Source organism: Nematolebias whitei, chromosome 1 (genome assembly GCF_014905685.2).
Source record: "Nematolebias whitei isolate Nwh7 chromosome 1, NemWhi1, whole genome shotgun sequence".
Classification (NCBI taxonomy): Eukaryota; Metazoa; Chordata; class Actinopteri; order Cyprinodontiformes; family Rivulidae; genus Nematolebias; species Nematolebias whitei.
The window spans coordinates 30,500,162-30,510,741 of NC_056498.1; the positions used below are offsets into that span (position 1 = coordinate 30,500,162).

At 42.3% G+C, this 10,580-nt stretch overlaps 1 protein-coding gene across 1 annotated transcript; it reads right to left on the bottom strand.

Moving 5' to 3' along the window:
* Positions 1 to 180: 180 nt before the first annotated feature.
* On the bottom strand, positions 181 to 10,193 carry zgc:194930 (uncharacterized protein LOC557813 homolog). Its single transcript, XM_037683641.1, has 2 exons — positions 10,156 to 10,193; positions 181 to 1,156 (listed from the first exon to the last, which is right to left on the bottom strand). Exons 1-2 carry the CDS (start codon positions 10,185 to 10,187, stop codon positions 400 to 402), a joined length of 789 nt encoding a protein of 262 aa, XP_037539569.1. The 5' UTR covers positions 10,188 to 10,193; the 3' UTR covers positions 181 to 399.
* Positions 10,194 to 10,580: the final 387 nt, after the last annotated feature.

Genomic DNA, 10,580 nt, shown 5'->3' on the forward strand with positions numbered 1-10,580 from the left:
GGAAATGTTGACTTTAGTGATACACCCCCCCCCCCCCCCCCGTCTTGTAGTACTAAAAGGTCACATGTGCACGTCAAAACAGTGACTGAGCACATCCAGGATTATTTAGGACTGCCAAGTGTTAAATACACTAAGAACAGGACTCGGTCTGCTCAGTTCTAGCTCTATCCAAACGTTGCAGCCTTCACAAGGCCGGCCGTATGTTCTGTCACAGTAAGAAGTGTTCACGGGTTTAAAAATAAATCTGCTCCTTATCGTAAACGGAGCTTTCCTTCGTTCGTTTTAGGATCTTAAGAGAAAAACTTTATTGTTCAAACCTTTGGCAAAGTTTCATGGCAGTTCTGGATGCTCTGTCCAGGTTCTCTGAAGTCCCAGTCTGACTAGTTTCTCTGTGGTCCGTCACTCACAATCCTCTCCAGCAGTGGCCGCCTCTAAGGCAGCGAGGGCCTCGGCCACCATAGAGTCCGTGACGCTCTGCACCTCCTCGTCGTCGTTCCCCTCCATGTCCTCCTCGCTCTTTGTCACAGAGATCCCGCTCTCCTCAGTAGAAATGTCTGGAGTCTTATTCGGTGTGAGTCCGTCCCTCGTGCCCCCCGAGGACAAGCTGGTTGTGCTGGTGTGAATGTCCACAGATAAGATGCTACCTTCGTCACCAGTGTCGCACAGGTACTCTGGCGTCCCTCCCACTCCCTCGTCTGTTTCGTCCACTGACTGCCTTTGACCTTCAGTCTTGTGCCACCCGTTCCTCGTGGTCCCGTGTTCCTGCTCGCTAGAGCTCCTCTGATTCTCCAGCACCTCTATCTTGGGGTAAACGGGAACCTGACTCGGACCTATGTCGATCCATCGCGGCCCTACATCTTCTGGTTGGATGATGTACAGCCCCCCCTCTGCAGGTGGTGCGCTTGCTTGCCGGTGCAGCTCCTTCGCCAGAGGCGGCACGGCGTGCAGCCTGTGGTTGACATGGTTGTTGTCAAACTCCAGTTTGAGGGTGCTGTCGCTGTAACCCAGGTTGTGGATGCCGTGCTTCTGCTTATTGTTGCCGCTGCGAGGGTCTTGATTGGGGGCCCCGCCCGTGCGGTGGTTGGATTGGTAGAGGGAGCTGCTCGTTGAGTCGGTTTTTCGTACATCCACCGCCACAGACGGGTCATAGATGTAGCTGTGAGGGATAAAAAGACACAAACTGATAACAAATGGAACAATAACAATTTTTCAATTGGTGGGAACACAGTTGTTTCAGTGATGACAAACTAGTGGCGGGCACAAATAAAGGCTGGTCGTTGACAAAGACTGGGTAGAAACACATCACTTGCTTCATCAAGCCAAGTTGTTGTCTCAATCCAGTTATAGTACCATATTTTTTGCTGTATAAGTCACACTTTTTTGCATAAATTAGCAAACAGTGAAGCAACTTGTTAATTTTCCCCCTATATTTATAACGCAATGTTTGACTGAGATCTGACAATTTCATTCATTCTGACATGGAAAACATTGAGCACTACCATTTTCAGCCACTAGAGGGCCCTCGAGTTATACGGCAAGCCAAGTGTCTCATTAATAGGTAAAAGTGGCTATTAATGAGACACTTGGCTTGCCATACAAGGCACCTTCGTCTCACTCTGGAACTCCCAAAGCAAATGTGAAATCAGCTTCATTTCACCTGATGTGACCATTAAAGTGCATTTATTAAGTTAAACTGACACTTTACTATAAAGTCAAGTAAACAAATAATTGTTTTTAGGTGGCTAGCTTGTTAAATTTCGAAGCAATGTACCGCGAGTCCTCCCTCTGCGCGCTCCCGCCCACATTTCCGGGTGGTCAGCGGTGACGCATAATAGATGCGACTTATACAGCGAAGCGACATATTTATGTTTTTTTCCACTTCATAAGACATATTTGGGCTGATGCAACTTATACGGCAGTGCGACGTGTACGGCGGCAAGTACGGTAATTTAAAAGGTAAAATTTTGCGTGATAAAACTTTTCGATGCTTACGACCCAACTCAAGACTATACTACGGGTTTAAATATGGACGTCTGTAAGAACAGACCTATGCCATCCCAGCATCCTCCTCCGTCACACCAACCCTCTGCTTATCCTCTTTCACAACATCCATGAACGTCCTCTGTTATCTTCTTCTTTTCCTCCTCCCTGGCAGCCCCATATTCAACATCCTTTTTCCAAACGAGTCAGAACGAGCACAAGTTGCAGTGTGCTGGTGAAGATTCTCAGTCCTCCAGGACATGATCAATTCAAAAAACGTTCAATACAAAAACAACTGGACTTTATTTGTAACGTCTTCTGTTACAAATAAAGTCCAGTTGTTTTTGTATTGAACGTTTTTTGAACAAGTTCCAGCGCAAAACGGGTGAAAATATTGTGATTTGCATAAAAATTAGTTCATAAAGACACCATCTAGTGATCCCAGTAATTAAAATAGCAGATTAGTTTTCTAACAAGTATGTCTTCAGAAATAATCCTTTGTCTTTTTAATTTCTTTTAAAATCAAACTTTTATCTCTGCTGGCTGCCGAGGCGCTGGGAAATCCCTTCTTATAATGTCAGGCATCATTGTAGGGGGATTCCCCTTTTTAAATATAGGGCTGGAACTCCTGACATCAGTCTAGACCAGGGGTCTGCAATCTGTGACTCTGGGGCCACATGTGGCTCTTTGGTTCCTCTGCAACGGCTCTTTCAAGCTTTGAACAAAACAAACATAAAACTGAATTTTATTGGTTGTTATACAAACAACAAAAAAGTACTAGTTTTAGCTGTTTTCCTGTCATTTCTTTTGCAAATACTCCCAAAGTTTTGTTTAATTTCTATACTTACCGTATTTTTCGGACTATAAAACGCACCAGATTATACGGCGCATTAAGCAAAACAAGGTCATTTTGACAGATTTTTGTGCGCCGTGCACCCCATGAAATCAGTTTGAGGTCAGTAAGCACAACCAGAATTAATACATAAGGCGCACTGGATTACAATGGTGCCGATTTTTGAGAAAATTTAAAGGATTTTAAGTTATAGTCCAAAAAATATGATACTTATTTTTTCTACAATTAAAAATATCACATCTGCACAGCACAGTTTTTTTTATTTAATTGGAAAAAAAAAAAAAACCTACCTCCCCCCCTTTTTTACAAGAATCTGGTCTTTTCGTTTGTCTTAAATTGTAAGAATACATGATGTTAAAAATCTTTAGATATTTTTTAGCTTTATAATGTCACCACTACTGGCCACAAGTCTCCTCCAACAAACCTGACGTGGCCCACGGGCCACCAGCTGATAATCACAGGTTACTGCGGCTCTGGACACGGTTAATGTGGTGAATGGAGTATCGTAAAGGTTGCAGACCTCTGATCTAGACCAATAAAAACTGAATCTTCTCACTAGCACTCTTGTAAACAGAACTAGTTTGTTGCAAGGCCAAGTGATAATTTCCGTCATTTTAACAAATTAAGTATTGTTATGAAGCTTTTTAACATGAAGAATTTGGAAAAACAGTACCTCATCTAAAAAGATTCCTCACTTTGTTTGCCAAGTCACAGCTTTATTTATTTATCACAGATAAATAAACGCACTGCCTTCCTCCTCACACTTTACATTAAAGCCGGTCTCCAGATCTTTTAAACTTTTCCTTTCACTTCACTCTTGCATCTATACTACCCCCCACCCCCACCTTCAACACCTATACTGTACACCTTAAAGCTTCACTGTTGTCATGTATTCTACTTTGCTTCTAGTGACGTTCATTCCTCTTGTCTCCAGAGCATGCCGCCACATCTTCAGACTCTCTTCCACCCGTTCGGTTTTCACACTACATATCACAATGTTGTCTGCAAACATCATAATTCATGGGGTCAACCAGTCCATCACCGCTGCAAACCAAAAGTGGTTTAGACTTGATCCCTATGTAATCCCACCCCAGTCTAATCCCATGTGTCGCTCTTACGGCACATCTCACCGCTGTCCCTCCTGTCCCGGCACATGTCCTGACCCTCACAGACTTCCTCATACACGTCCTCTCTTGGCTCCCTGTCATCTGCTTTCATATGATACACAAAGACGGAGAGCAGCTCATTCTGACCTCCATCAATGGTCAAAGTCACCAAAAGTATCCCAACATGGAGTTCAGGGGTGAGCGGCGCCACTTATAATCCTGGTGCTCATCTTCAACTGAGTTGACTGCAAAAGTTTGAAGTTGTTGGTGTAAAAAGCTACTTTATAAAACTCTTTGGTTGTCCTGACTGCTCACTCTGTAGAACACCACATAGCAATACCAGTTTAAATAATTAGCATTCATTCAGCTCCTACACCTTTAAGGAAACCCTTAATGGCTCTCTAATACCTCACTTTGTAGGATTTTCTTTAAGGGCAGAAGTTAAATCCTTTTCACACACTCTTAGATGTTACAAAGTCTGAGTAGGGGGGCTTTTTTTTTGTGGAGGAGGCTGTCAGACATCACTGGCTGAGAGCGTCTCTTGTTTTATCTGTTCATGACCCAAATGGAGCTCTTTCCATCTCCCACCTCTCGTTGTGTCTCTGTCAGCATCACTGAGATCCAGCTGCTCCTCATTGGTGTCTTAACAAGAACACAAGTTCCCAAAATAAAGAGGATGACTTTCAAACGTATCGACTGACTCTGCTCTCAGAAAGCAGACACAGGAAAATGTAAGCAGCCCACACAGATGCACCCTCTGACCTAAACGCCTCTTTCTGTCTGCCTGTTTTTCACAGAGGAGAGCTGAGAAAATGAATTTCTTGTTCCTTTAGCTCATGGGCAGCAAGGCTGCTGCATCCTCACTGTCAAGGTGAAATCTGAAGATCACTTTAGAAAAGCAAGGCGACAACGAAGGAAAGAAAACAGCAATATTTCTCAGAGCTGGACTAAAGCTTAGTGGGAGAGTGAAAGTGTATTTTCATCAGCAACAGGAGGCCGTCCGTTTCATCTTCAAGCAATTCTCAAAGAGCCGAAGAAATAGACGACCGGTCACAGCAATTCTCTGGTTCTGTTTTCTGCCAAACGTGAACAAACAGAACGTAAAATAAAGTATTTTCAATCCAGGGAAAGATTCACTTCTATGTAAAGTCCATCCATTAACTTTTGCCCACTTCTTCTTTTTCTGGTTGTGGGGGTCACTGGTGCCCATATCCAGCAGTCACTGTGTGAGAGGCGGGGGACACCCTGGACAGGTCTCCAGTCCATCACAGGGACACATAGAGACAAACAACCATTCAGTCTCTCACTCACACCCAGAGACAATTTAGAGTTACCAATCAGTCTAACATGCATGTTTTTGGTCTGTGGGAGGAAACCGGAGCACCCGGAGAAAACACACGCATGCACGGAGAGAACATGCAAACTCCACCCAGAAAGGCCCCGGACGAGGATTCGATCCAGTGACCTTCTCGCCGAGAGGCAGCAGCTCTACCAACTTCACCACCGCGCTGCCCCTGTGTAACGTTATTTTAGATTAAATTTTCTGTTGATATTATTCATTAGACATTTTCAGCCAATCAGAGTGAACAGCCCAAAGCCCCCATGTGGACAGTTCTCAGCCTAAATACACACCCATGTGTTACTGGTGGGGGTTGAACGACTACATATTTTAAAAGGTTGACATTAACGTGATAATAGTTGAGTCGACATTGACTAGCTGATGATGTCATAGGAACTCAAGACACTTAAAAACAAAACAAAAAAGCATTTATTATTTACCACAAAAAAAAACCAACAACAGCAACAAAACATGGGGAGCATATATTTATTCATGCTCCTACCATTTATCATACTGCAAATAAGTCACAGGAAAACCAAAACTATTATTAAGCTGCAAAAATTATATTTAATCCACTAAATTAAACAAACCACTGCAGCGGTGGTGGATTCTCCACTGGCGGTGGTGCGTGGTGCACACCAGCGGTGGTGCGTGGTGCACACCAGCGGTGTGTACAGCAACACACATGGTCAGGTGCGCAGTGGTGGATTCGCTGGTGAAGTGCACCTGTTTTTATTTTTATTTTATTTAGTGGATTAAATAAAATGAAACTAAAAACATCTTTTCTGAAATTCTTCCACACTGTTGATGAATTTCTACCTGTTTGGGGAGACTTGGCCTGCTCCTCTCCTTCCATCTACTTGGAAGAATCCGTTTTGCCGCCCAGCGGCCCAGAGCCGATGACGTGACAACCACCGACTGCGACTAGACGACGTGACATTTTAAAATTCGCGAGACGTCCTAGAATCGACTAGTTTATTCAACCCCTAATTACTGGATCAACCAGATCTTTTAAGGTAAGGCTCTATGGAAAGTTTATTAACAAATAATATCTTACCTGTTGTACATAGCTCTATGACCTCAGTATGAACAAAAATATATTTCTGATGAAACTGAGGCGCTAAGTATAAAGTGGATTTTTGCCGAGTTAAAATGACTCAAATCTCCAAAACCTTTAACTGTTCAGTCAGTTGATATTTAAAACATCTTGACGTTGCTGTCTGTTTCACATTACAAGGAGGTTCCAGTAGAAATATTATGAAATGCAGAAAAAAACCCAGCTTGCAGCTTCTAGCATCAAAGCTCATGGTGTTAAATTTAAGTTTATGAAATATTCTTTGCATAAACTGCTATAAATGTTTTAGATTATTTTAAAACGGCAGCAATGTACTTTGGTCCAAGTCCAATTCAAACTAGCCATTAGCTCGTCAGTCTGGTCAGAACTAAACTCTGTTTAACCAAACTGAGGTTGTTTCAAAGCAGCGTCTACCACAGGTAAGATGCTGATTATTTATAACTTTTGCACAAAACCTTACATTAAAAGTTCTGAACTACAACTTTAAGCAAGACTTTGTCTTTTAACAAAATATCTCACAAATCGTAGGAAGGATTTTAATGAAACTCATAGAAAGTGATCATCTGATATACATTTACAACTTTTGGAGTTATTCTGATTCAAGATGGCTGCCATATCTAATCTGCCTTAGCAAACACCAAAATGGCTACAACTCAGTTGGTTTAGCAGACATGGAGCTAACATTTGGCGTGGTAGTAGCTGACATTCCTCCCTAACACACATTCTAAGTGCTAACTGATTGAGCTAAATTCATTGTTCATAACTTTGGCATTAACTGTTGGGGAAAAAACCCGTCTGTTAGCAAAATTTCTCACGAATCACTGAGAAATCACTAAGAATCTCAGAATGTATTCACTGGATGTATATTAGGTTTTGGAATCCATCCAGTGCAAGACGGCAGCCACAACCAACTGGTGTTAATGGCTATAATTTAGTCAAATTTACAGCTACTGAGCTAAATTTCGGTGTGATTGTAGCTGAGAGTCCTCCCCGACACTGAGTCTGAGTGCTAACAGACTGGGAGAGCTCTTTATTCAAAACGTTGGGATGAAAGGCGACGGGCGATATATAATCAAGAAATGCCTGGCATGTTAGTCTAACTAGCGGTTAGCTTGACCTCAATGATAATTTCTCCCAGACTTTCCATTATCTACTGCAGGTAGGATACTGACTGCTGATAACTACAAAAATCCATAAACAACAATCTAAACCATCCTTTCTTTTATAATGTCGTCGGAGCAGCACCAGTGAATATTTTCGGTTTGACTTGAGTGTCAGTGCTGGTGGGTCCTATAGTGACGACCCAGTAACCTCAATACCTCAAACTCTGCTAATCCTAGAAATGTGACACTTTTAGACAATTAGCGAGTTATGCGTTTGTGTCACAAGAACTCACGTGTGTGAACTCCACATGGAAAAAAAAAAAGTATGAAGAGGGATTACAGCACTGGTATGTGAAGCACATGGAGCCCTTTCATTATCCTCCAATCAGAGTATCGTTCCCTGCTCAGTCTCAAAAAGTACAGCGATGTCGAGCCCTGACAGCAGAGTATTGTATACTTTTAATGAGTAGACAGTCCTGCGAAGAAATACAGTAACCAAGGGTGCTGGCTATTGACATATTGACTCAGCGTTTGTACTAAAAGCCCATGTGAGGCTCACGGCGCAGACGTTTTCTAAACGGACCTCTCACCATCTGCATGAGACAAGACAAGAAGTCATTATGTGGCCTCAGAAGTCTTTTGAGTGCCGAACAGAAGAAAGGCATCGGGGAGAGGCTGACGAATAGGTGGACATTGCTAAGATGGAAGATAAACGTATTGCGATGCGTTCAAGGCACACATAAAATGGAAAAAAGTTTATTCAACTGCTGACAGACTTGTAAGTTATTGCTGTTGATGAGGTGGACTGATACGTTAACATGCACTTTTAATAGCAGCATGCAGTAAATTTACAACAAGTCCAGTTGCCTCTGATTCAATTAGCTTTAACATAGCTGCAAAAAATAAGCTCGACTTCTTCCAGAACTTTCACTGTAAAAAAAGTAACTGAACATCAAAGGATAGTAAAAATGTTTTAGGCCTATAGTAACCCTTACAGAAACAAGAGTACTGCATACGGCACGTTGTACGCCCACCGACAAACTATTATACTGCAATATAACAATATATATAGCAATGGCCTGGACATGTAGACCTTGTAAACCTTTGACCTTGGTTTGTGATCTTCACGTTGAAGCTGGCGTGATGAAAAGGTTAAATTATGGTCCAAACAAGTTAAGACCTTGGTTTAACTTTGACCTTGATTTGTGACCTTGAAGCTGGGGAGAGGAAAAGTGTCACGACATGGCGTCTAGTGATGTGATATCAGTGTTTCCCCTAGATCAGTTCCCTTGGCGGGGCGTTCGTCACATTTTATTTGTGTGTGTGTGTGTGTGTGTGTGTGGGGGGGGGAGAGAGACAGAGTCATGCCCATGTTACCCGCCGGCTAGCTTAACGCTACGTTGCTGCCAGTTATAATTGATGGGGGGGGGAGATGCGGAGCGGACCCGTACATCAGTAGCATTTTTGCTAGCGCGATTGTATTGTGCCCCACGCTACAGCAATACTGACATTTGTCAATGGGGGGGGGGGTGAGGAGTGTTTGGTAGACTGGGCGTTCAGTTCTGTTGACGGGGCGGGGCGCCCCGCTTGTATATTGGTAGGGGAAACACTGGAAATGCGTATAAAGTTTTGTTAAAACTATCTTGAGCAGCTCAGAAGTGATGGCCCGAACAAGAGAAAGTCTACAGCCGTATGAATGTAGGGGCGGAGACCATACCATAATACATCTGCCTTCCAACGGGCGTTTAATTATAACATATGAACTTCACATGATGAAACATGTAAAACGAAAGGAAAACACTTCCTGTGTAATTTAGCAACATACTCATGTGATCCCATGATTTTTGACATGAAACTTGGTAAATTTGTAAATTTTCCACAAGGAAAACGTAATGAGATTGTCTGTTATTCTAAATAACAAGAGAACTTTCTGATTAAGACTTTTTTACCCTTCATGCAAAAGTTTTAAACAAAAATCTTGTGTTATGTTTTTGGACTCGTGAGTATATGTTAGGGATGACCCTCAACCACTACCACACTAAAGCTGAGCTCAGCATCTGTAATATTGACTGGGTTATGACCCTATTGTAAATGCTAAGGTTGAACTAAAAGCTATTCAGTTGTAAACAGTTTCATTAAAACCCATCCAACGGCCAAGATATTTTACTGACAGACAGACACAGAAACACACACAAAAAAAAGGTTTGTAAGCTCAATCATCCGGGTAGATAATAACAAAAAATGTTGATTCATGTCATCTGGACCAGTTTCTTTAAGTGAGAAATGTTTCGTCCCCCATCCAGAGGACTTCGTCAGTCTGCAGCCTGCCAACTAGATCTGTCTAATAGGTAAGGTATTTTAAATGCAGACAATTTTTTTGCCTGCTGTAAATAATTTATGGAAACTGTGGTTAAATAATTCTTCAAAGTGTGATACCTTATCTTGTTTTCTTTTTTTAGAAGTTTTTCCTTGTTTGTTTACAGGACAGTAATTGACAAACAAACAGTTACAATGTCCGACCTGGGAGCTCATCCTGCCTGGCCTGAGAAGTGTTAATTAACAAATTACACACAATTAGTTGGAAAATGTCTGGTCCCATTAATGGAGGGTAATGTTTCAGTGACTTTGCACTTGTCAAAACATTTAGAAGGATTATTGGAATAGTAATAAAATAACTAAAGGAGTAAATTCCTTCTCACCTTTTTACCATGCGGCAGCATTGGCACCCCATTTGGCCAGTCGTGTCGTTACGCTGTGAAGACACAAACAAAGTTGTTTAATTTGAATCAGACACAAACTACAGCTCTGAACCTCACACACTGTGTTTATTTTTGTTCATCCAGTAATAGCTTCAGACTCGAGGAGCGTTACTGATCGGAGGTCACCACCTCTCCCACGACAATCAACTTTAAAGAAAAGATCTTTCTGAGCCGTCACGCAGATTTTGCCTCATCAGTCAAGTTTTTGCTCTGCCCTCGACTGTGGTTGATGATGAGGATGAAGCTGCGTCTGCCTGAAGCTCAGATAAACACGTCATTGCCATTCATCACGGTTGTTTGTGTGTGTGTGTGTGTTTTGAGGAAAGCGTATCTGTGCGCAGGATGGGAGTGACCTTTTCTCTCCT

Coding starts and splice junctions, on each gene's coding strand:
- zgc:194930 (XM_037683641.1), bottom strand. CDS start 10,187: ATGGGGTGCCAATGCTGCCGCATGGTAAAAAG. Junction 1,157..10,155: donor TGCTGCCGCATGGTAAAAAG/GTGAGAAGGAAT, acceptor TATCCCTCACAG/CTACATCTATGACCCGTCTG.